The sequence below is a fragment of the Canis lupus genome, chromosome 25 (assembly GCF_003254725.2).
Source record: "Canis lupus dingo isolate Sandy chromosome 25, ASM325472v2, whole genome shotgun sequence".
In the NCBI taxonomy this organism is placed as follows: domain Eukaryota; kingdom Metazoa; phylum Chordata; class Mammalia; order Carnivora; family Canidae; genus Canis; species Canis lupus.
The window spans coordinates 43,083,844-43,109,776 of record NC_064267.1 but is presented as its reverse complement, the minus strand read 5'-3'; the positions used below and the strand labels follow the sequence as shown (position 1 = coordinate 43,109,776).

Here is a 25,933-nt window from a genome sequence, read left to right as displayed (position 1 = left end):
TGTTTTAACAACTATGAATTTCATGGAATCTAAATACAGATCAAGTATTTTGGGTAAAAATGTAGTGTCTGAATTAGGCTGTTATGGTAAAAGTCTCACAGGATTTCAAAGATGCAAAATGTCTCATTAAAAATTTTTTTTAAAAGATTTTATTTATTTATTCATGAGAGACAGAGAGAGAGAGAGAGAGAGGCAGAGACACAGGCAGAGGGAGAAGCAGGCTCCATGCAGGGAGCCTGACATGGGACTCGATCACGGGTCTCCAGGATCCCACCCTGGGCTGAAGGCGGCGCTAAAACTCTGAGCCACCCGAGCTGCCCACATTAAAAATTTTTGTATATTTAAGTTGAAGTATTATCTATTTTGGACATACTGGGCTAAATAAAATAATTACATTTCATTGGTTTTATTATTTTTTTCTAATGTGGCTACTAGAAAATTTAAACCTATATATATGCCTGATGTTAGATTTCTCTTAGACAGGGCCGGTCTAGACCTACCCAGAGGCCTTGTTCCCTCTGACCTCCCCATTCAGGTCTGGCCCTGCTCTTTGGTGCTGGCACATGAAGAACCAAAGAACCAGATGAGACTGAGGGGCAGAGGCTAACAGTGAGACCCCCTCCTGCCAGGAAGCAAGGGGCTTGAAGTGGCTGCTCTGGTAGCCAGGGGTCCTGGAGTGGGCAGTATACGTGGGATGGCAGGTGGTTAGGGTAGTCTGGAGTTGAGGTAATGATCTGAGAAGGCCTCATTAACCAGTGAAGGAAAGAAGAAACACAGGGCAGCCAGACAAGAGACCTGGTAATCAGGACTCAAAATGAGGGCTTGGTCACAAGGACTAAGCTCCAAATATGTGCAGAGCAGAACAAGCCTGACTTATGACTGATCATCTGAACTCCTACCTGAGGGTCTCTGAATTTCACCAGTCAGGCTTGGGTCTGCACCCGAAGCAGGAATGCTGGCTGGGGAGCTCAGGGAGGAAGCCAGACAGGGCTCTTGCCCTTGCCAAAGCCCTGGACCCACAGCGACCCTAGTGCCCAGGGCCGACTCTGGACCTGACCAATTCCACACCGTGGTCCCTTTGGACCATGAACCACAGCATAGCCCAGTGGGTAGCCTCTGTTTTTGCTCCCAATTAGGCAACCCCAGGTACAACACAACCAGAGGACTCTGGCTCAGGGGCCGAAGGCATCTGAGGAATTCATGCAGGATCCTGGTCAGCCACCCTGCCTAGAACCTGGTTTCCTTTGAACTCTAAGATTACACAAGCTAAGGTCTGTCCCAATCCTTGATCCACTAACACACAAAACCAGGTCAGAAGGGGGTTGTGCAGCCCTTGGGTACAAAACAAAAGACTCTCTTCACCACCCTGGTTATGTTTGCCATTCAAACAGGACAAAGTGCAGGCCTCCCAGGACAGGGAACCAGCACTGCGGCGTGGTACCTTTGAAGGGTAGACTGCCGTCAGATTAATAAGGTGGTCATCACCTTTTCCGAGCTTGCATCCTGGGTTCTTTGTCTGGGACAAGGGGGGCTGGTTTAGAGCACACAGGTTTGGGGGCCTTGGCACTTGGCCCTTTTGCAGGTTTGCCCTGTTCCTGGTTTGACAACCAAGGGACTCCTCTTGTGTGGTCAATCTTGGAGACAAATACTTTGAGAGGAGAGACATGAGACAAATATTATTAAGGGCCCTCTGAGACTTAGGCAAGGCCATTTTATCTCGTTAAACGTGCTCGTCCGTGTGCGCACAAACACACACATCCTCTTAAACACCAAGTTAAAAGCTATCTTTGAAAAAAATCTCTTTTCAAACGTTTACTTTTGAGCTACATGTTTTCCCATTCCAGCCAATAGAGTTGTGGAGATGTCACCCAGGGCAGGACTGGAAGTCCTTTAGGCCAAACTATTCCAGGAGTTCCTGCTTTTTGCCCAGGTGTCCTGTTCCCAAGGACCCCTGCAGGTTACACTTTATGGGAATAAAGGGGAAGATCCATTCTGGTTTTGATTTGACAGCAATGAGGTACTATTCGGTTTTATTAGACACAAGGAATTATTGATCCAAGTCAGAAGCAGCACAACTACTGCCATGTTAGAAGGATTAATATGCACCAGCCCCGACTGTGACTTGCCTGGAGGCCCTCGCCTGGCCCACCCCAATCTTCATGCCTTCTGAGAGTCCTTGGGGAAGAGACCTACCACCAAGGTCATCCCTTCCAGCACCTAACTCTTCTGTCTGCTAAAAAAATATCAACCAGATTATTCCTAAAAAGATCATGCTTATCTTTGCCATGTGTCGAAAAAGCCAACCTGGGTCCCAAAGTATCTCAGTCCCATGTTTCCTGGTTGGGAAGCAGAACACAAATCCCAGTAAAGACCTTCTCTCTTCAACTAGTCACCAGAGGAACTGAAAGTAATGAAAAATATGTATACCACCCTTTATGCCACAGGTTTGTAAACTCAAATGTCCACCAGGACCAGGCAGGTGGCATAGATGAGTGAAGTACAGTGGTGGGGTGGATTAGATGGGTGGGAGGAGGGTTCCAGGGCAGGGGGATTACAGCAAACCAGATTTAATGGCATGCCCCATCCTCCACCCAGAAAACCAGCTTTTTTAACAGGCAATCTCTCAAGTTTCAAATACTGGCAACAAATACAAAAGGATTTTAAACACAGCAGAGACTGTGCCTTGTAACTTCTGCCTTATATAATTTCCTACCTTAATAAAAGCTCCCTCCCCCCACCAAATAATAAGACTCCAACCCAATTATTACAAAGAAATTAACAGAGAAATAGAAAAATATAGCAGCTTCAAAAATACCAGCTTCCCCATTTTTAAAACAAAATCAGTGGTAATTGAGTTCATTCATGTGTAGGAGGTCAGCCAGGTCTACCTATTGGTAAGAAAGCCTTGCATTATTAGAATGACACCTGCTACTAACCAACCCCAAATAAGATGTCACCCTGCCTGCCTTCACACTATTCCCACCAGGCAGAGAAAGGATAGAACCTGGCTGCATATTATGAAGAATAGATTGAAGCACAGAGCCAGGAGGGACCCTCCTTGATATCACATGGCCCCTCAGCCACAAGTTTCCAATTCCACATTTTGGTATCAGAGATGAAAGCCAACATAACTACTAGAAGGTATGCGGCACCTTATAGAATCCTGGGTAGATAGTAGCCCAACTGCATGTCTGCTGAGCAAATCATGCACGAATGAATGAATCTAGCTATTTCCCTTAGACAGTGCTTCCTACCAAGGAAAATCAGGAGCTGCTCTTGCCATTCCAAAGACCGCATTTCTCCAGGGGCAGGAGAGGAAGGCAAGGGAGGTAATGCAGAGTTCCTTCTATAAGTGAACAGATGGCTTTCCTGGTTTTTAAGGGAATATCATCGACCCTGTCTGACTCATAAACAGAGAAAAAAGGATTCAGGAACTTGGCACTTCTAGGTTGGGTCTGCTTTGACCTTGGACAAGGGCCTGAGATTGAGATAAAGGCCCACATCCTTATAATCCATACCCCTACCTTTCTTGTTTGGTGCCGGAGGCAGTTCCCAGGATCCTTATTCTCAAAGGATTTGGCACAGAAAGTCAATGTCAACATGAGAAAGAAAGAGGCCATGCAGAGCATGTGGATGTCTTGGCTTTGACCCAATAGGTCCCCAGGGCAGCAGTGCAGTCTTTTATTCCAGCTTGCTCTGGCAGCCAAGATCTCAGGAAGCCCAACCCTCTCTGCTGGGGTGGGGGATGGGGACTTCCTAGAATTTCAGAGAGAAGAGATTGGCTCATCCAGAGTTTCTCAAAGGTGCCATGATGAGCAATTTGGGTGGAATAAGTCTTTGCTGTTGGAGTCTGTCCTGTACGTTGTGAGAAGCTCACTAAGTTCCAGGGGCACCTCACAGTCACAGTAACCCTCCTCCCAATACACACACACACACACACACACACTTATACTTTCAAACTCACACATGCATACACAAGCTTCCAGTGCTACCTGGAGCGGCAGTCTGGCCCTGGGTTGAGAGAGAGCCCCTGGGCTCATAGTCCCTCAAGTGTATGAAACAGAAGCCCCAAAGGTTCAATGACAGGTCTAAGCTCCCCACCCTTTCCTGATCTGATGACAGCTGATCCAGAGTTCTTTCCAGTTGCACTTGAAATGATGGATGCTCATGCCAACACACCATGGGCTGCCACAGCACCACAAAACCTCAAAGTAGACAGCCATCTGTCCCAATGGTGTAGAAAGACCGAGGTCCAGAAAGACCAAATAACCTCACTGTGATCAGAAAGTGAGCAAATTTGAGGTGGGGGGCAGGTTCCAGGAAAATAAGTTTCCCTAGCTGGTTCAATGCAGCAGCCCCTGACAGGTGGGGCCTCTGTGTAGTTACAACATTCCAAGGTCAACATAGAGGCAAGGGAACTCGGTGAGAAAGAGCCAGTCCCCAGTGTGCAGGTTAGAGTGCGGGTAGCCCAGGAGCCCAGCCTTCATCTCGGGTCTCCAGTGGGCTCAGCAGGAGTATGGACAAGTCCATCACAGGCTCTCGACCCCTTCCCGGGGTCCTCACAGTCTCCGTTGGGACATATAGCTGTCAGTGACAGCTCCTCCTCAGAATCCTGGAGGTGATCTGAAACACAAGGGAAGGAATCGCTCAATCAGAAGTCAAGTTCATGAGGGAGTAAGCTAGGAATGAAAGGGAGGAAGTTGGCCCCAGTCAATATCTACTGAAAAACCACAGTAAAATACAAATCAAAAACCTTAAAAATGTACATACCCTTTGACCCACCAATTCCACTTCTAGGATTTTATCCTAAGGAAATAATTAGGAATAATTAGTGGAACTGCTACAGCCACCTGGCTTCCAGCCCAGATGAAACGACACTAAGGGTGGCCCAGCAGAGAGAACCTGGGTCCCCGATGGGGTCACTGGGCTCCTGAATCAATCAGCTCTGAAGCTGACTCTTCCTCTAGACTATCTTTTAGGTGAGATACTGAATGCTTTTGCCTCTATGCCAGCTGGAGTCATGGTTTCTCCACCTGCAGCTAGAAGCATCCTAACCAATTTAGTGTCCAATGAAGGGACTGAATGACTCACCCACATGGTGGGAGTCAAGCATTAAAAATGATGCATAATCCCTGCTCAGTGGAGAGTCAGCTTCTCCCTCTCCTTCTGCCCCCAGCCTCTACTCATTCACACTCTCTCTCTCAAATAAATAAAATATATTTTTTTAAAAAGACACACAAAATTCTGTAGGACTAAACACACACACACACACACACACACAAATTCAAGTAAAACTGGGGGAATCTTAACAAGATCTGTGGGTTGTTTCAATGTCAATATCCCAGTTGTGATATTATCCTACAGTTTTGCAAGATGCTACTATTGGAGGAAACTGGGGCAAATGTACACAGGATCTCTTGGTATGATTTCCTACAACTGCATGCAAATCTACAATTACCTACCATTCCCCCCGAAGAGTAAAGATGTTATTGGTATGTAATTACTGCCGTGGAGTATTGCACACTCACAATGTTATGTGAAGGAAGTAGATTCCAAAACAGTATATATAAAAAAAGAAGAAAAAAAACAACAGTATATATAAATGTCTGTACGTATGATCCTATTATTTATTATATGTTATGGATACATATGCATAGTCCATGAATGCAATTTTAATACATTCACTTCTACTGGAGAGTAAATAATTTGTTACATGCTACAGGGGCACCTAGCTGTATTGGTCCAAAGAGCATACAACTCTTGATCTCAGGGTTGGGAGTTTGAGTCCCACCTGGGGACTCAAAGTAGAGATTACTTAAATAAATAAAACCTTTGAAAAATTGGGTATATACTACAGAGAGGGAAGTTATCCAAGATTTATGCAAAATTTTTTATGATTCTGGGGAGTCTGGGTGGCTCAGCTGTTAGGCGGCTGCCTTCAGCTCAGTTCTTGGGGTTCTGGGATGGAGCCCTACCTCAGGCTCCCAGCTCAGTAGAGCCTACTTCTCCCTCTCCTTCTGCCACTCCCCCTGCTTGTGCCTGCTCTCTCTCTCTGTCTCTCTCTGTGTGGAATAAATAAATACAATCTTTTTTAAAAATTGTTTAAGATTCCTTTACTTTATTATTTTTTCCCTTCGGTTTCCAGAAATATCCAAAATGATGATGGAGAGATTGAAGTTAACATTTTTGCAATTGAATGTTTTAAATATCTGACACATTTCACAGATGACTCATGCATTATATAGAAGTGTATTTATTTATTTATTAAAGATTCTTATTTATTTATTTATGAGAGACAGAGATAGAGGCAGAGACATAGGCAGAGAGGGAGAAGCAGGCTTCCTGCAAGGAACCCAATGTAAGACTCGATCCCAGGACCCTGGCATCACAACCTGAGTCAACGGCAGATGCTCAACTGCTGAGCCACCCAGGTGCCCCTAGAAGTGTATTTATTACAATTTAAGTAGCACAAGGAGCTACATGGACAGAGGGACAGAATGATCTGTGCCAAAATACATATGATAGTTTTTTGAGTGACGGAATTAAGCAAATGATTTTTTTTTTTAATTTTTATTTATGATAGTCACACAAAGAGAGAGAGAGAGGCAGAGACATAGGCAGAGGGAGAAGCAGGCTCCATGCACCGGGAGCCCGACATGGGATTCGATCCCGGGTCTCCAGGATCGTGCCCTGGGCCAAAGGCAGGCGCTAAACCACTGCACCACCCAGGGATCCCTAAGCAAATGATTTTAATATTTGTTCTCCTTTTTCAAATTTCTTGAGCTTTCACCTGTGATAGGCTGAATTCTAAGATGACCCCTAAGATTTCCACCCCTTGGCGTGCTCATCCTGTATAATCGCCTCCTTTCAGTGTGGATGGGACCTGTGAATATGATGGGATAGTCACTCCCTTGATTCGGGTACCATATATGACAAAAGTGAGTCACTCCTGTGGCTGACACTGTAGGTGACCACCAAGTCTCCCGCTAATTGAAGAAGCCGTTGCTGTGTTGAGAGCCGTGCGGAGGGCTGGCCATGAGAGCGGGCACAGGCCCAGCTGACAGCCACCGGGAAGGCAGCGAAGAAGCGGACTCTGCCCACAGCCACGTGAGCCTGCAGGACTCGCTCCAGGAAGGAATGTGGCCTTGGGAGCCCCCGAACAGAAGGCCCGGCTAAGCCCTGCCCGGACTCCTGACCCACGGAAATCCAGAGGAATTAACGGGTGTTGTTTTAAGCCACTGAGTTTGTAGTAACGTGTTCTGTGCCGAGGGAAGGCTGACACCTCGCCTAATGATTTTTGTAAACATAAGGGACACAATAAAGGTTTGTTTTAAAACACTGCCCGTTGTTTCTGTGACAGAGCTGTACTGTTCCGTACACTTTGGGGGTGTGGGCCACACACGTTTAGCGGGTTACAACTTACTCCCCCAGGGATCCCTATCTCTGTCACAACAGCTTCAATGCCTACTGGGTGCTCCTGTGGACTTCGAACAACTGTCTTTCCCCTGCTTCTCCCTTTAGTAGCCTGACGATCCTCCCCTAAAAATGGTTTCCGGCTAAGTTCCTGCCTCTCTGTTTCCAGACTGCCAGCGTTGGGTCCAGGCTGCCTGCTGTTCCTCCTGGGACTACACAGTGCCCTCCTCACTGGCTCTGCCTCTTGTCTCTCCCTGCCTTGTCACCTCTCCAAAATGCTCCCAATCTGGTCACCCCTGCTCAGAAATGGCCAACAGCTCACTATTCTGGAAAGACTTGGATCCAGGGTCCTGGTTTGGTCCCAACTCTCCTCCTCAGCCTCAGCCCTACCAGTCTCCTGTACCTCAACCCCAGCACTCCCAACAGGGGCTCCTTCTCTGAGTGTGACATCATGCCACTGCCAAGCCTTCGTTCATACCACTTCCTCTCCAAGTCTTCCCATTTTCCAGCCCCTAGCTCCAATGTCACTTGTCCCTGATACTCCCTGGATCCTCACAAGAGGATGGAATGAGTCTGGCGCCAAGCACCCCACCGTGCTTGGGGCATGCATGGGGCGGACACCTGCATTCCAGACCTACCCACACCAGCTGCCTTCATTGGTGAGAGACACATGGGGCTAGAGCCCTGCTGGGGGGCTGTGTGCCCTTTGCCTGGTACAAGAGCACCTCACATCACTCACCTCCACACCCTGTACACGATAAGTGTTCCACCTTGGATATTGGTCAACTCTATCTCTTAGATCCCTGTGTACACATGACCATTCCCAGAATCCCAAGCACCTAGTCCCAAGGGTCCAGTAAGCCAGGAAGGCAGCACACTCACCCTGAGCTGGGTCACTGGGGGAGCTGGCATCTGGATCCTTCCCCCGGCTCCAGGGACCCCAGGAAAAGCATGCCAGCAGTGCTGGGAGGCCCGGTCTCTCCCCGGGTCCTGCTGCTAGAAAGAACACAAAGTCCCAGACGCAGCAGGTGAGCATGTTTGACAGGACTGGGAGATTTTCTGTTCAGCAATCCAAGAGCTTCAATTATCAACTGCCCTAGTTTCAACTGTCTGGGTCAAAAAACAAAGATTCTGATTTGTGAAGGGAGTGGAGTTTTTGTATTTCCAAAATTGACCCCCGCCCTGAAAAAAGATTGCTATACTTTATCCTCACAAAACCCTATGATATACGTACCATGTTGGGGAAGCTGTAGTGACAAAAATGACAGGAAACCAGTAATAATTACACAGGACCAAAGTTTATACTCAAAGAGCAGAAATTTCCCCAAGTTTTAGTTCAAACTGTTTCTCAATGGGAACAGATTTAATCTTTCTGATAATTACTATAAAACAATCACATGTTCAGTCTAGTTTCCTTATTATAGTACCACTCAGCATCTGAGAGCCCCAACTCTGGAATAAGGCCAACTGGAACACAAAATGTCCTGTTCATAAATCCTCACTCAGGACCTATTTACTCTTTCTTTGCACCCACTCCTAATAAAACTGGATCCTTTGTTGGATTAGGATTAGGATCCTCAACCGGATTAAGCACATAAACTAGGTAAAAGGTCACTGCCAAGGATCGGCAACCTAAAAGAACAGCCAGCAGGCAGTGAGGAAAGAGATTGGAAAACTTTAAAAAGCCAGATGCAGTTGCTAGCAAAACCTTAGCAACATGAATCCATGGCGCTGTCCACTCTGCAAAAGTCCCGAGGAAACCAGTGGACAGTGAGTTATGATTACACTCATGACTTTTGGTCATTAATGGAAGGTTTCACGTTGTTAAGGATGTTTTTATAAAAGTAGAAACGAGTTTAAAAAGTAGAGAATGATTCCTCTGCAAAGTGTTAAGATTTCCTAAGTGTTAGTATTTAAAAGGAGGCAAGGAGGGGAGCCCTGGGTGGTTCAGTGGTTTGGCGCCTGCCTTCAGCCTGGGGCATGATCCTGGAGTCCCAGGATCGAGTCCCGCATCGGGCTCCCTGCGTGGAGCCTGCTTCTCCCTCTGCCTGTGTCTCTGCTTCTCTCTCTCTGTGTCTCTCATGAATGAATAGATAGAAATCTTTTAAAAATAAAAATATAAAAGGAGGCAAGGATTCTGCATGCAGGGCAAGGTGTTGGGAAATGGGTATAATGATTAAACACACAAAAGGGAAGTGACAAAACCAGGTGGTTAAGAGTTCTGGGATTTCCCTCGCAAATTTACAAGTGGGAGTGGGGAGGGCCAGGGAAGACTTCCTGGAGGAGGAAGTTCAGTCCCAAATCTCTTGATGGGATTGGTCAGGTGAAGAGGGAGAAGCAGGTTGTTATTCAAGGCAACTGCAAGGTGTACAAGGAGGCTAGGGCACACTTGGCTCTGGGGAATTAAAAGTTGTTCCTAGAGGAACGCCTAGGTGGCTCAGCGGTTGAGCAGCTGCTTTTGGCTCAGGGCGTGATCCCAGATTTCGGGGATTGAGTCCCACATGGGGCTCCTTGCATGGAGCCTGCTTATCCTCCCTCTGCCTGCGTCTCTGCCTCTTTCTGTGTCTCTCATAAATAAATAAGTAAATAAATAAATAAAGAAAATCTTAAAAAAAAAAATGTTCCTAGAGAATGGGAGAGGACTAAGAGACTAAGAACTCAATCTTCTAGGTTCCAGCTCATTAGGAGCAGAAAATCTGGTTGTATTAAAGTCCCTCCTTTCCCTCATAGGGCGGGGTCAGTGAAAGGGCTGGCAACAATCACAATAACAATCCACCTCAGGACATGCCCTATGTCTTTCAGGATACTGGTTATAGAGTTTCAAGTTTAGCTCCTACCACAGACTCAACAGAAAGTTGTAGGCATGGGGCGGGGTTGGGGGGTCGTGCATAGGTTGGGGCAAGCTCTAGGGCTGAGATGCATGGTCTTCACCCAGGCAGGCCAAGCTAGCTGGTAGCTCTGGAACGTTTGTGACATCAGAGGTACCAAGTCTCCTTGCTGGAAAAGGCCCCCTGAAAGCCTTGGCATCTCTCAGTTTCTGGTTAACACACCAATGCTCAGAGGAGCAGAACACAGTCTCTGCCTTCCTTAACTCTTTAGCTGTTAGAAGGGGAGGCTGGAGAGCTTGGGCGGAGGGCAGCAGGTGCTGGGAAGGTGGGGTCGGGAAGACATCTGGGAGAGCAACAACAATCCTGCTCCTCTCAGCTTTGCCAGATCCAGCTGTACTCAATGTCAGTATTTTAATCCTAAAATCCGGAAAGGCTCTTGTGAAACCTTCTGCACCAGGGTGGAAGAGTTCTGACACTTCTGCTGATGACAGCCCCTCACTCTCCTCTTCCACGCTTCAGAAGGTGGAGAGCAGCAGTGGGTGCACGACCAGAGTGGGTGGCCAAGAAGGATTCTGGGCCTTCAGTCGCCCACACCCTTTCCCCACACCTCCAAGTCCTGGCATCTATTCCTTATCTTCTCCCTCTGACCCTGTGTGGTGCTTCCACGCTGAGCCTCCAGCGCCGCATCCCTGGCTGCACAGCGTCTAGCAGCTCCAGGCACCGCCAAACCCCTGGTCCCTGTTCTGTTCCCCTTCCCACCTTGGAACTCGGACCTCCAGAGGCTTTCTCACCTGCTCTGCCTCCCTCCAGCTCCCAGCACGGTCCCACCCTCTCTCCATCAACTTTCCTGCCCTGAGCTGGTCGGCTCGGCTTTCCCAAGCCCCTGCGTCTCTGAGGCTCTCTGGATCCTTCCGGAACAGAGCGGACCCCGTGCCCAGGCCCCGCTCGGCTCTAGCTGGGAGGCCGGGTGTGAGGCACCTCCCCTCCCGGGGCCTCAGTTTCCCGTGGTGCGCGAGGAGGGAAGCTGGCCTAAGGAGTTCCAGCCTGGGGGGCCTCCCCCAGCCGCCGCCCGCCCGCGCCCTCCGGGCCCCGGGGTCTCACCTGGTCGCGCGGGCCCGGCGGCTTGCAGCGCCCTGCAGGCGGCCGCCTGGACGGCCAGGCTGGAGGCCGGGTGGCCGGGGCAGTAGGCGGCCGCCTGCACGGGGCCCCCCGCCTGGCGGCCGAACACCGCGCGCAGCAGCGCCTCCAGGAGCCGCAAGCCGGGCGCCGCCGCGTCCTCCGGGCCGGCCTCGGCCACCAGCACCCCGACCAGCGCCGCGCCCGCCCGCCGGCGGCCGCGCACGTCCCGCAGCATCTCCCGCAGGCGGCGCCGCGGCTCCCGGGCGGTCAGCGAGGACGCGCGGCACAGCACGAAGACGAGCGGCGAGCGGATGGCGCGCGCCCCCGCCGTCCCGGGCGCCCCCTGCGCCCCCCGCGCCCCCGGCGCCCCGGCCCCCGCGCCGCCCGGCTTGCCCGCGGCTGGCTCGGGCGGGAACACGGCCCGGGCGAAGTCCCGCAGCAGCGCGCGGCTCTGCTCGCGCTCCCACAGCTCGCCCACCAGCAGCACCTGCCCGCGGCCGCCCGCCGCCTCCACCAGCGCCTGGAAGGGCGGCCCGGCCGGGAGCGCGGGCCGCGCCGCCAGCTCCTCCAGCTCGCGCTCCATGCTCGCCGCCGCCCGCCCTCCGCGGCCGCCCGGGCCCTGCGGCGCCAGCAGCGCGCCTCTCGGGGCGCCGGCGCCGGGCCCGGAGGACACGCCCCCGAGGGCCCAGCCCCGCCCGCCCCCCGGCCCGCGGGCCGCGCGGGGGCCTGGGGGCGGCTGCTCCCGCGGCCCGAGTGGCCGCCGCGGGGCGCCGAGCCGTCCATCCGGTCGTCGGTCTGTGCGTCCGTCCGCGCACCGGTTCATCCATACATTTAACGAACACTTCCTGAGCACCCACTAGGTGCAGGGCCGCCAAAGGTGAAGGAGGACAGAAAATTATCGTGGGAACAAAGACGTAGATCGGTTGGACACGCGGAGCAGACACTGCCGTGAATCCGTGTAGTTTGGGCACTGGAGCTTCTGCAGCTGTGCCGCTTTGGCGTGTTGGTGGGGGCCCCAGGAAAGGGAGTGCGGGGAGGGGGGAGGGTGGTGAGAAAAGAGGGGAAGCAGGGAGGTCTTCTCTCCTGTCACTGACTTCACCTCTTGGGCCTTAAGCATTTAGCAAAAGCTAATCGAGGGCTCCTTACTTCAACAAATACTTACTACCCACAGGGCGCTGTGGGGTGAAAACCAGGAGGACAGTATCACTTCCTGTAGAGCAGAAAGCTCAGGAAGGCAGATGGGGGCGCTGATGGTACCGGGACCTGGGGGGCGGGGGTCTGTAGAGGGTGACAAGAGGATGTCAGTAGGCCAGGTTAGAAGCAGAGATGAAGTTCTGTTAATTCCAAGGATCTAGGTCAGCTTTGTCCAATGCAACATTCTTTGATGATGACACGTTATATGTTATCTATACTGTCCAATGCAGTAGCCAGGAGCTCCCTGTGGCTATTATTACTTGAAATCTGGTTAGTGCAACTGAGAAGCTAAATTTTACATTTGATTTAATTTTAATTAAGAGTAAATAGCTGCATGCAGTTCGTGGCTGCAGCACTGAACAGTGCTGGTCAAAGCTCTTTACTTGTGCCCTGTTACACTGGATAGACCAATGACCCCTTTGGGTCAAGAGCATGTTCATGCTCAGCTCTCTCCTCCATATCACCCCCAATCTGCTCTTCAGTTACCCTATTTCCTTTCCTCTATAATTATGCTGAAATATCTCCTCCTGGAGAATTTGTATGTCTATTCAATAAAACACACCTTTTTTTGAGCACTAACTGTGTGCAAACAGTGGGGATTTAAAGATATACAGGCAGCCCTGCTTTAAGCCTAATTATCCAGCAGTTGTTTTAGCCAATGTTTGGAGTGAAGACACCATATCCTTGTTGCAGGTCTAGTTAATATAAACCTCTTCCCTCTATGTATCGTCTTCGCTCGGGGCAGAGATCCAGGGGCTTGGGTGGGGAAAAACCCAAGATTTGAAGCAAGAAGCCCTGGGCCAGAATCAGGGTGATTCACTCAACCTGTATTTATTTTTTTTTAACTTTTTTTTTAAGATTTTATTTATTTATTCATGAGAGACACAGAGAGAGAGAGAGAGATGCAGAGACACAGGGAGAGGGAGAAGCAGGCTCCACGCAGGGAGCCGGATGTGGGACTTGATCGGGGTCTCCAGGATCAGGCCCTGGGCTGAAGGCGCTAAACCGCTGAGCCACCGCGCTGCCCCCAACCTGTATTTCTTGAGCATCTCTGCTGTGTACTGTGCCCAGTGCTAGGGAGACAGCTGGGAACAGGCCAGATTCCTACCTTCATGGAGGGGCTGGTCTAGTGAGGGCTGGTAGAGAGAGAGAGAAACAAATAAACACATAAACAACAGCTTCAATGGGTGATCAGTGCTATGAGAAAAGTAATGTAGGCTGACAATCCAGCCTCTAGAGATGCTGGCCTCTTCCTGGGGGTATAATCCTGAAGATGCCACAGAAGCACATCTTTTTTTTTTTTCTTCACAGAAGCACATCTTGATGAGGATTAAGAAAGGAATGTAAAAACCTTGAGAACCTGCACCCCTCCCCCCATTCCTACCTCCTCAGAGGCAGCAGGTGGTTGAGTCATGGAATGTGGGAACCAACAACAGCCCCTTGCACACGAGAGCTGGGTGCTATAGAGGGGAATAGGCTCAGTGAATGTCTTATAACAAACGTGCTTTTTTCTGCCTACATTGGCTTGGATAGATCATTGCCTAGTCCCAGCCCCAGCCTTATCACCATCACTGCCACGGTGCTCCGAGGCAGGAAAGAGTTGCGCTAGCCAGGAATGGTAACATCAGCCTGGGGTTAGAAGCTTAGAACAACCAGACCTGGCAGCCCCAAGCAGTCCTGGCCCTTCTTCCCCCTGCCTGGGTCAGGACATTCCAACCACATGACCCAGCTCATGAGAAGAGTAGTGGCCAGGGGAGAGTGCCCAGAAGTTTCCTGAGAAAGGTGCCTGGTAAATATTGGGGGGGTCAGAGGCACTTGGGGGGTAGCCAAATTTGCATTGTAATGCCAGAGGCAATTCCCCTGTCCTCACTGCCTCTCCTCCACTTCTTTAAACTCCCCAGGAGGGAGGATACTAGGTAAAATTTAGGCTTAAGCCTCTTTCTAGGTAGCCAAGGTAGCTGATATCCAAGACAATATCGATCATTGGGAAAACTGACCAGACTTTGGAAAGTTTAAGACAAAGCAGATTTACATAATACATGAATTAAGATTCATTTCTGATGCTAATAGCACAGACTCCAAATAATAGCTACTAATAAATAGCAGAGACTCACAAACACAGTGTAAGTTTATTTTAACCTTTTGGAGAAGTGTGGAAGTGGACCGTTCATGGCATGGCCATTAGTGTAGCTTTGTATCACTAGTTCTTTGAGGACTCAGGTTTCTTTCTTTCTTTTTTTTTTTTTAAGACTTTATTTATTCATGAGAGGTACAGAAGGAGAGGCAGAGACATAGGCAGAGGGAGAAGCAGGCTCTCTGTGGGGAGCCTGATGCGGGACTCCATCCCAGAACCGCGGGATCACGACCTGAGCCAAAGGCAGACGCTCGACCACTGAGCCACCTAGGCACCCTGAGGACTCTAGTTTCAATCCAGTCATGCCCCCCCACCCCAATTCATCTTCATAATCCAAACTGGCTATGAAAGCACCAGCCATCACATCTGTATTCCAGGCATCTAGATAGCAAAAGGTTGGGGAAGGAACAAAAATCAGATTGACTTCAGATTTCTTAACAGCAATGCTGGATTTAAGATGATAGTTGCATAATATTTTTCGAGCATTACAGAGAAAGAACTTTGAACCTAGATTTTGATTTCTGGCTGATTTATCAGGTATTTAAAGGATCAGGTTTCTCACATAGAGCCCGTCTTTGAAAACACCATTAGAGGAAACACTCCAACAAGAAAAGAAATAAATACAGGTGTGCTCAACAATAGTAAGAGAGATTCAATCACTTGTTTAAATCATTTTTGTCTAAGTAAATGGTGCCTTGCGGTGCCAGCAATACACAGCCCGGGTACATACATATAAGCTGCAGCTGTGACAAAGCCGGTGGGAGTCCTACCAAGTGGATGGAAAGGGCATTGACCCCATCAAGGTCACCTCTCTGAGGACAGAGGGGAAGACACAGCAGCTGTCCAGACTTAGTTTTGGACTGTCTTACAAGGCTTGTCTAAATCCAATGTGCGGGCAGCCTGGGTGGCTCAGGGGTTTAGTGCCGCCTTTGGCCCAGGGCGTGATCCTGGAGTCCCAGGATCGAGTCCCACATCAGGTACCCTACATGGAGCCTGCTTCTCCTTCTGCCTGTGTCTCTGCCTCTCTCTGTGTGTGTCTCTCGTAAATAAATAAATAAAATCTTTAAAAAATAAAAATAAAACCAATGTGCTCTGCCTCAAGCTATTGATTCTTGGGCATTAAATTTACAGGTAACAATTCCCAACCTTCCAGGGATGGGATGGAGGATTAATCAGAGAGAGGGTGGATGTTAAACAAAGGTCGGAGTCCAGGGCCGGTGAAGTTGATCTTTACCTGTGTTATTTACATGTCAAAGGTTCAGGTATTAAATTAACAGGAAACTACGAAAACCTTAAAAAAAAAAAAAAAAAAAAGGCGGGAGGCCAAGATCATTTTTCCTCCTCTCTGTCCACACCCTCGAAAATATCATAAAAAAACAGGCTTTTTCTGATTTCTCTGTTTTTCAGTGAAGATGCAAAGTGCAAATGGGGTTTCTGAAACTATTTACTTCCCTGGGGTCCCGCAAGCAGAACTTGGTGGGAAGAGTTATGAGAAAGTGATGATTTGAGAAAGGAGTGATCTTGGTCTGGTTTTGGGTGGTACCTCCTTTGTCCTCCTCTCTGTCTCTCTTGCTGTCCTTCCTTCCTCCCTCCCCCCCTCCTCCTCCCTCCCCCATCTCCCCTGCACCTCCCTCCCCTCCTCTTCTCCCTTGTCCTGTCCAATCACTTTTTTTCCCTTCCCCATCCGTCTTTCTTCACATCTTTCCTTGCTCTCCCTTCTCCCCTAAAACAATTGTTTTCAGAGCTATGAGGACGGTGGGACCTGGGGAGAGTGTATGGGCTCCTGAGGAAGCCCAATAGAGAGAGAAAGATCTTACATGTGAGGAAGACCATGAAAAGGGTTAGGAAGTTGGGGGAGTCCCCAGGACCCAGAGGCAGGGGCAGGAGGAGGTTTCGAGACTTGGGTCTGATAGTGGAGCACCACCTGTGCTGTGTCCTGGCTGTGGGATGACCACGAGGGGACCACTGGACCAGGACTTCATTTCCTTGTTGTCAAGGTGGAACATCTTCCTTTCTTCCCTTCTAGGTTCTTTGGCTGGTCTAATAATTAAATTAACATAAGGCAGATTAACAGGAGCAAATGCATTTAATTACATCTGTACTGACACCCACAAAGACGTAAGACTCAAAGGCAGTGGGACAATTGAGGCTCACATGCCATCCTGAGCTAAGGAAGGGGGGCACTTGGGTGGCTCAGTGGTTGAGCATCTGCCTTTGGCTTTGGTCATGATCCCGGGGTCCTGGGATCGAGTTCCACATCGGGCTCCCCTTAGGGAGCCTCCTTCTGCCTCTGCCTATGTCTCTGCCTCTCTCTGTGTGTCTCTCATGAATAAATAGATAAAATCTTAAAAGGAAAAAAAAAAAAAAAAAGGAATGGACAGGGGCCTGGGGCTCCAGAGGGAGGAGGACAAGTCACAGGAAGATGAGAAGAGCAGATGTTTGGTAATCAGATATTGGTGTGGCCATGCAGGTAAGTCTCTCTGACTGAAAAAAAAAAAAAAAAAAAAAAATCTCTGGTAACAGCTCTCTCTCTCCCTATCTCAATTCTTCTAGTCCATTAAAGAAGTAAAAAGCTTTTCCTGAGCCTTTTGGGTCTTGATTGCTTTCCCCTCAAATAATCTACATGCCAAAGTGGCACATTTCTGAGTGATGTATTCTGCTGCCTTTCATCGCCCACCGGGCCAGGGCTGGTTCCTGGTACTGGGAATGCAGATCTCCGTGGCAGCTGGTGTTCTTATGAGGGTCAGGCATCTCAGTTTCGTCTGAGCTTTAGGTAAATGAAGGTCTGATGGAGGTCTGTTAAGATGGCCAGGCAGAAAGGCCCTAGCTCTAATCCCTACTATACCCTTGCTGGGCCCAGGATGGGTTCCTGGTGTCAGGAGGAGAGGTGGGCAGGCCCTCCAGGGCACACCTGCACTGGCTGAGGCAGTTGGGCAGGCAGGCAATCCTCCATCTGCAGAAATGTGCACTGAGCCTGTGCTTGAGCATCTGACCCCATCACCCCCCCGCGAGGGGCGCACGTGGGAGACCTGGGAGTAACAGATAAAAGAGCATCCAGGCAAAGGCAGGGACACCAGCCAGCTCTGCCTGGCATCCAGGAGCAGGTGACAAGCTCGCCTGAGCATTGCCAGCATGTCTGAAGCTTCAGCCCAGAGTAGTGTTGGTGAAATGCAGCTTCAGCAGGCAACCCTGGCGAGGCTGTCTGCACCTGCTGCCCTGGCCTTGGCCTCAAGGTGACTTTATGAGGATCTGCTGGCATCTGAGCCTCGGGCCCAGAAGGGAGGGAAACAGCAGCTGACCCAGGCTGCAATGACATAGGGTGACCTCAAATCCACTCAACTTGGTCCTCCTTTAAAATTTCCCTGTCCACGTCAAGTTAGAGTGTGAGCATGAGTCTCCCAAGACCCAGCCTTGCAGGAGAATGGCACTGGCAGAGAGTGGCCAGGAAGTGGTCTCTAAGAGCTGAGTGGGGCCTTTGCCTCTCTGAGGATCCGAATATACCAACTTCACTCAAGGTGACACCTTAATTGTCAGTCCTCTTGAGGTTAGAGTGGATCAGAAGAGGGTTATCACAGGATAACCTTTCCTCAGCCAGGGCTCAGCACGTACACCCCTTGACAGACAATCAAGTAGCACATTGGCTGTGCCCATGGGGTGGACCTGAGGGGCAGTGCTCACCATGGACTCCCTGCCCTGTACCTATATGTCTCATCTGTATACTCTCTGCCACCCCTTAGTCCCTTAGAGAGGCTGATGAGATACAGAAAGAATGTGTGTTTTGGGGATGCGTGCCGTGGGTGACTTCATGATCATTCTTCAGAGGATGCCCACCTGGTGTAGGACAAAGTAACCATTAAATATTAACCTTATGATAACATTATTTGCTCAAACCAGCTCCTGGCCAGCATGTCTCCTGCCCAGAGAGATTAATGGAAGATTCAGTCAGGATGGGTCTGGTAAGTGCCCCAAAATGCACGGTTTCGTTGCCAGACCTGTATGTTGAATGTGGCTCCCCAGGTCAGAAAGCTTCTGGGATTACTGGCTTCAAGGCTGCTCAGCTTCCCATTCTCAGGTTGTGCTGGGCAAAGGCAAGGGGGCCTCTAGCAGTAGCCACTAGCCACTGGTGACTATTGAGCACTTGCCATGTGACTAGTGTGACCGAGGCACTGTATTTAAATTTTTATTTAATTTTAAATAATTCTAAGTTAAATTTAAATAGCCCCAGATAGCTAGTAGCTATCATATTGGGGAGCACAAATCTAGAAGCTATGCTACCGTTCCCTTACAAGGATGATTTCTGTGCCTTCATTGACAATTTTGTTTAGATTTGTTTTCAACTGGACAGTGACAGGACAAGGGTACTGGCTGTGACAGACATTAGTTAGTTCCCTCCTTACTGCCACTCCATGCTCACTGAGCCCTGATTTTTTTCTTCTTTCCTTTTTCTTTCCTTCTTTCCTTTTCTTTCCTTCTTTCCTTTTTCTTCTTTTCCTTTTTCCTTCTTCCTTCCTTCCTTCCTTCCTTCCTTCCTTCCTTCCTTCCTTCCTTCCTTCCTTCCTTCCTCCGTCTTTCTTTCTTTCTTTCTTTCTTTCTTTCTTTCTTTCTTTCTTTCTTTCTTTCTTTCTTTCTTTCTTTCTTTCTTTCTTTCTTTCTTTTTTATAGAGGGCCAGGGGTTGAATCACTAGTAAATTAAGCCACCTATGACACTCCTGCCTCTCTTTGTTGGTGATTGGTCTTGGAGTGGGTATGTGACTCAATTCTAGCCAATCCGACTAGAGGAAGTCCCCTGGAGAGACTTCTGGGAAAGATTTTCTTGCCTGACTAGGGAAGGTGCCTTTTTAGACCATCATCTTCCTTCTTGTTCGGGACAGTGTTGTGTGGATTTGATATTTGGACCTGCAGCAGCTATCTTGCCACGATGAGGGAAAGGCCCAGGAATCAATATCTTTCTACGAATTGTTGATAATATTTGGGGAAACTCAGTGAACCCGTGAACCATGAGAGCATCTGAGGCACCTCACCAAGTCTAAGCACAATGTCATCAATGCAGTGAACCAGCATGATGCCCTGTAGGGCAGCGAGATGGTCAAGGCCCATCCAGCACAAAGTCTAGAAGCAAAATGGAGGAGACTTACTGCTGTTCATTCCCTCCCTATGCTTCTGATCAGAGAGGAGAGTTATGTAGGATGGTAAGAGGTGTCATCCCCCCATACACACACACACACGCACACACATGCACACACACATGCACACACACACGCACACCCCTTCAACTCATTCACAGTGATACTAATAGCTATGTTCCCTTCTGGGCCTTGATTTCCCTTCAAGTTTACTGTTTGTTGGGGAGGGAGACTCCTGGGGCTTCTCCTTTGCCCTTCCCATAATAGCCCTTACTTTTGGATCATAGAACCAATGTGTGGATTCTGCTTAGGTTTAGGATATCTATTCCAAGCTTATACTGAGGCACTGGAGAAGTAACAGGTTCAGGATTCCAGCAGTCCTCCTATGAGCAGGACTCCCACCAAAGCTCCATTTATCACTCAGCCTGGCAGTGTTCTGGTTCCCCTAGGATTACTGTTGGTCTGTGCTGTATTCCAAAACCCCTGAAAGTTCTGGTTCATTCCTTTCCCCAGGGCACAGTTTCCCTGATGTGTGGTCAAATCCCCTGTAGGAAAAGCAGGAGCAAGATAAGCAGAATATATTTTTGATGTTATTTTTTTTTTCCCAAGGGGGACCCAGTCTCCATTCAATTCAAGGGGCTGCGAACTGACATATCAGAGAAGCCACCCTGGGACCTTCTGCTGAAATCAGAGACTATTTCAATGGCAGTATCCTCCCCAAAACAGTCTGCCCGGTATGCTGGCTTTGGCATTATTGCTGCTGGCCCCTCAGGATTATGCTGTTAAACTCTTTTTTTTTTTTTTTTTAATTGTTGTGTGTGTTGTTGTTGTTGTTGTTTTTTAATTGAAGGTCCCTTACTGGTCCTGTTTCCATAAGTGCCAAGACCAGGGGAAAAGGGGAGGCAGCGCAAGGAAGGGTCATCTCCACAACATTCCATTTATACACAGAACTAAACAGATAAGCCCAGAGTCACTACTGCAGTTAGAAGTTGGCAGCATAGGAAAAGGGAGGAACAGGTGGGGAACTGGGGTGTCATTAAAAAAATACAGGCTCCCGCCAAACTGGGGTGCCTGGGGGGAACTTGGTCTGCTTCAACCCAAGAGGAATCAGAAGATCAAAAATGGTTTGAGAGGGCAGCCCGGGTGGCTCAGGGGTTTAATGCCGCGTTCAGCCCAGGGCCTGATCCTGGGGACCTGGGATCGAGTCCCACATTGGGCTCCCTGCATGGAGCCTGCTTCTCCCTCTGCCTGTGTCTCTGCCTCTTTCTCTCTCTCCTCTCTGCTGTGTTGCTCATAAATAAATAAAATCTTTTAAAAAAATGGTTTGAGAAAGACAGAACTGTCAGGGATAGAGGGCGGAGTAAGGTCCAGGGGGTGAGGGGGCTGTTTGGCAACTGGGGTGAAGGGATTGCCCTCCCGCTGCTGGGATCCCCCCAGCCCCTCCAGTCTGGCAGGAAGGGGGCAGGCTACAACCCCCATGGACAGGTCTGGGGCTGCCAGATGCTCCAGGCAGGGGGCTGGAGGGGGCTCACAAAGGCTTGCCCTCCAGAGAGATGACAGCACTGCCCCCCAGTTTCTCTGCCAGGGTGCAGCGGTCCTTGACCTCCTCATAACAGTTTGCTTGTAATTAATGCTTGATCCCAGTCATCTTTTTCTTGATGGCATCCTTGGAGCTGGCATAAATATTTTGCTCTTAAGGGGTGCAGACTTGGGTGCTCAGAAGATAAACACCAGGTCCTCCTTCTTGCTCTCCCTGGTCTCATAGGTTGCGTCATAGAGGGCATAGCGGCAGTCCTTGTCTGGTAGATAGCATCTTGACAAAAGTGGCGTAGGGGTCATTTACAGTCTGGCCCACATCACCTACCAGGATCTCCTTGCCCTCCTCAAGGATGATGTTCTTGTCCTCGCTCAGGCAGAAAAGTACTGCCTTCTTGCACTTCTTCACCTCTTCTGGTGTTGAAGGCTTATGCACCTTCATGTCATTAAACACTTTGATGACACCGTCAGAAACCGCCACGCCAGAGGCCGTGCTTCCGGAAGCGAAAGGGAGATAGCAAAAAGGGTCAGAAGAGATGAGAGCCACTGCAGGTGCTGCTGGGATCTGACTGAACCCATGCTGTTAAACTCTTAACTCTGCTGCAGCCACTGTATTACCTGGCTGACCACAGGACCTTTGCATCACTCCTTCACAATTCAAAGTCCTTAGCAGGAGTACCTAATTGGCTAAGTTTATGTTACATGACAATGTCCTAGTTATAAAGAAGCTGAATGAGAGAGTAATTGATTCACCTTTGACTTCCACAGAGAGGAATAGAGGCTGGGCTGCCAAAATATTGGTGATTTTTATCTTTGCTCATTGCTTATCTATGTAGTTGGGTCTCTCTCTCTCTCTCTCTCTCTCTCTTTAAAGATTTTATTTATTTATTCATGAGAGGCAGAGACATAGGTGGAGGGAGAAGCAGGCTCCATGCAGGGAGCCCCTGAGACTCCAGGATCATGCCCTGAGTCGAAGGCAGATGCTTAATTGCTAAGCCACCCAGGGGCCCTTCTCTCTTTCTTCTTTATTGAGGTATGGTCGACACATAACATACTAGTTTCAGGTATACAACATAATAATTCAACATTTGTATATATTTCAAAATAATAATTCTAGTTAATATCAGTTACCATACATAGTTACAATTATTTTCTACAATGAACATTTATTATATGCATAATTTTAAAAAGGAGTCTGTCATTTTATATATTTTTGACTCAGCCTGTTCCAAAGTTATAATTATTATACATGTTTGGTGGGGGGGAGCCTTAAAAATAGTTCTTGGACCTGAAAAGATCTGGAACACTAGCCTTAGAATTTGAGGTGTTTGTCATTTGTATGTGAGGGTGAAACCAAAGTGGCCCTGCCTGGTCCTGCCTAGCCCCCCTCTGTGGGGGGACATCTGGAGATCTCTGTTCAGGCTCCTTGACTTTCAGAAGAGGTTGTTAACTGTGCCCTCAGCTCAGCTGCCTGTTTATTTTTTTTTTTTTAATTTTTATTTATTTATGATAGTCACAGAGAGAGAGAGGCAGAGACACAGGCAGAGGGAGAAGCAGGCTCCATGCACCGGGAGCCCGACGTGGGATTCGATCCCGGGTCTCCAGGATCGCGCCCTGGGCCAAAGGCAGGCGCCAAACCGCTGCGCCACCCAGGGATCCCATCAGCTGCCTGTTTAAACATGAGGTCTGCACTTAACTGGCAACACAGAACATTAAGGGTCCTTGTCATATCACAGCCGCAACCTCAAACTCACTCTTGTTTGATACTTAGCAAACATTTGGTTGAATTAAACAACATTTAGGAAGACTTGTCTGAATGGGAGTCACACATTCAGTCATGCGTGAGGGCTCTAGCCCTTGTTAGCATTTATTTGAGATTGAATATTACATCTTGGATGATCACATGCTCTCTGCCCTGAGGTGCCTGGGATTGTTTTGTTTGAACCTACATGGAGTCATGCCGTTGACTTAAAGAAGGGCAGCTGTCGATGCCAACCCTATGGTATTCATTGTTTTATTTATAATAAGGATATTTTTAGGGCCTTGTTCTCTGTATTACAAAGCCCCTCCCCCTTTTTTGAGATTTTATTTATTTGTTCATGAGAGACAGAGAGAGAGAGGCAGAGAGAGAAGCAGATTCCATGCAGGGAGCCCGATGTGGGACTTGATCCCCGGACACCAGGATCACACTCTGGGCCGAAGGCAGGTGCTCAACCACTGAGCTACCCAGGCATTCCTATGAAAGCCCATTGTATGAAAGCATATAGAAGAAATTCCTTTCTGGTCTTGGAATTAAGCACCTGATTTGTTTATATCTAATGAACATTGTGAGTAATACGGCTGGCCTTGTTTCTTTCTTTGAGTGGGCTGCAAGGAAGCTCAGAGTCAAATCGTGGCCCATATCTAGCAAGTGTAGAGGATTTTCATGATAAACATTTTATGTATTAATCTTATCTCTCGCTCCACATTATTTCACCTAATCTAATTTTCCCTTCTTACTAATGACTTAAAATAAAAAAAGATTATTTGAGAGAGAGAGAGAGAGAGCGCGCGTGCATATGAATGGAGGGGAGGGGCAAAGAGAGAGGAAGATGTGGGCTCCTCACTCCTCAAGAGCCTGATGAGATGTGGGCTTGGTCCCAAGACCCTGAGATCCTGACCTGGGCTGAAGGCAGATGCTTAATCAACTGAGCCACCCAGCACCCGTTTCCTGTGATTTTTTTTTTTTAAGTATTTTATTGGAACATTTTGTAAGCAAGCTTAAATGTTTTTTTCTTTATTTTTTAGTCAGAGAAAGGTAAAAACAAAGATACATATAAAATATTTATAGTGTTATATTTTCACTTGGATCCTTGTACTGAACTCTGTGATATCCTCTAATCTGGGAAGCTCAGGGATTTTATTGGGTTTGCAGTTTTCATTTCAGTCTTTGAGAATAATCATTTTGTCACCACTCCTGTGATCACTGTGTTGGAAAGAATTTTCATCCTTTTGCATTCTTGCTAAACTCCTCTTCTTCCACCTGATGTTTACTTAATACCTAACACAATTATTATGAACTTCTCTTTATTCTCTGAGTAGTGGAATGGGATTCAGAAGCTCATGTCCTCATTAAGTTTTATAATCCTCTAACAAGAATTCCAAGCATTTTGAGTCTTTAGAATTTTTTTTTTCTTTTTTCTTTGCTATAGATCTGGGACAAATGAACACCCAAAGTCACTGGTTTGTCTTTCTTTTAAAGTTTTTTATTTTTTTTTATTTTTATTTATGATAGTCACACACAGAGAGAGAGAGAGAGGCAGAGACACAGGCAGAGAGAGAAGCAGGCTCCATGCACCGGGAGCCCGACGTGGGACTCAATCCCGGGTCTCCAGGATCGCGCCCTGAGCCAAAGGCAAGCGCCAAACCGCTGCGCCACCCAGGGATCCCTGGTTTGTCTTTCTTGAGGCAAACTTGAGAAGACCAATCTGTAGTCAAGGAAATGCTAACTCTCTCAGCCACCAACGCATATAACAAAAACCTAAAAACAGTATGTTTGCAAGGCACCTGGGTGGCTCAGTCAGTCAAGTGTTTGACTCTTGGTTTCGGTTCAGGTCCTCATGGCCCCACATTGGGCCCCACGTGGAGACTCCTTGAGATTCTCTTTCTTCCTCTCCCTCTGCCCCTCCCCCTTCTAAAAAATAAATAAAAATAAAATAAAATAAAAAAACCCAGTGTGTACAGAGGAATTTATGTATTCATTCTGGGATAATTCTGAGGCAGTGGTTATAATCCTCTATTCAACCCGTTTCTTGTAGGAAAAAAAAAGCAGAAAATCAGGACAATAAAAAGAAAATATTGCCCAGTTTTTTATTATTAGCAACTAGAAGATTAGCTTTCCAAGTTTTAAACAAAGTGCTTGCTTTATTCCATGAATATATATTGAGAGCCTACTATGTGCAAGTCTCTGTGTTATATCCTGGAATATAGCATTGTTTAAAACTAGACACAGTCTCTACTCTGTGCTTCCTATTATATATCTCACAGCCCATAACACATTTATGCAAATGATACCACACTGTACATTGTGTCCTGATACTTGCTTTTTCTCACCGGACCATATATTTTGGATATCTCCCCATGTCAACATCTATAGACAGACATCATTTCAAAAGGCCAAATAGTTTTATATATATGATTAACCATACTTTATTTTAATCAGTGCCCTCATGTTGCAAACTTTTCTACAATTATAAGAAGTACTTCTGGATGCCTGGGTGGCTCGGTTGGTTAAGCGTCTGCTTTTGGCTCAGGTCATAATCTCAGGGTCCTAAGATCTAGTTCTGATTCCAGCTCTATGCTCAGCAGGGAGTCTGCTTTTCCCTTTCCCCCTGCTCATCCTCTCTCTGTCACTGTCTCTCAAATAAATAAGTAAAATCTTAAAAAAAAAAAAAAAAGGGGTTCTTCTGTCCACAACCTTACACTGAACCTGTGCACCAATGCTTTCAAGATGCTCTTAAGTCATCCTCAGATGCACCAATGTGGAAAATTGACTCCACATCACTGGTAATCTTTCTGGCTTTTCTAGTTCAATGACTTTGGCTGTG

General features: G+C 48.1%; 1 protein-coding gene, 1 long non-coding RNA gene and 1 pseudogene across 4 annotated transcripts; 1 reads left to right on the top strand and 2 right to left on the bottom strand.

The window, feature by feature from the left end:
- Positions 1–1,996: 1,996 nt before the first annotated feature.
- Positions 1,997–12,031, bottom strand: C25H2orf72 (chromosome 25 C2orf72 homolog). 3 transcript variants are annotated; one of them, XM_049101221.1, is made up of 4 exons: positions 11,343–12,031; positions 8,296–8,409; positions 4,771–4,806; positions 4,486–4,623 (listed from the first exon to the last, which is right to left on the bottom strand). In XM_049101221.1, exons 1-3 carry the CDS (start codon positions 11,941–11,943, stop codon positions 4,802–4,804), a joined length of 720 nt encoding a protein of 239 aa, XP_048957178.1. In that variant the 5' UTR covers positions 11,944–12,031; the 3' UTR covers positions 4,486–4,623; positions 4,771–4,801. The 3 variants fall into 3 exon arrangements, with proteins under 3 accessions (XP_048957177.1, XP_025319191.1, XP_048957178.1); XM_049101220.1 differs by lacking the exon at positions 4,771–4,806 and having other exon boundaries at positions 1,997–4,623; positions 8,296–8,406; positions 11,343–12,023; XM_025463406.3 differs by lacking the exon at positions 4,771–4,806 and having other exon boundaries at positions 1,997–4,623; positions 11,343–12,022.
- Positions 8,304–25,049, top strand: LOC112670151 (uncharacterized). The gene is made up of 4 exons (XR_004816814.2): positions 8,304–8,441; positions 18,583–18,644; positions 20,421–20,545; positions 24,622–25,049. It is a non-coding gene; the product is annotated as an uncharacterized LOC112670151 (long non-coding RNA).
- Positions 21,151–21,892, bottom strand: LOC112670150 (cofilin-1-like; annotated as a pseudogene).
- Positions 25,050–25,933: the final 884 nt, after the last annotated feature.

Coding starts and splice junctions, on each gene's coding strand:
- C25H2orf72 (XM_025463406.3), bottom strand. CDS start 11,943: ATGGAGCGCGAGCTGGAGGAGCTGGCGGCGCGGCCCGCGCTCCCGGCC. Junction 8,410..11,342: donor CGCCGGGCCCGCGCGACCAG/GTGAGACCCCGG, acceptor TGTTCTTTCTAG/CAGCAGGACCCGGGGAGAGA. Junction 4,624..8,295: donor CCCCAGTGACCCAGCTCAGG/GTGAGTGTGCTG, acceptor CTTGTGTTTCAG/ATCACCTCCAGGATTCTGAG.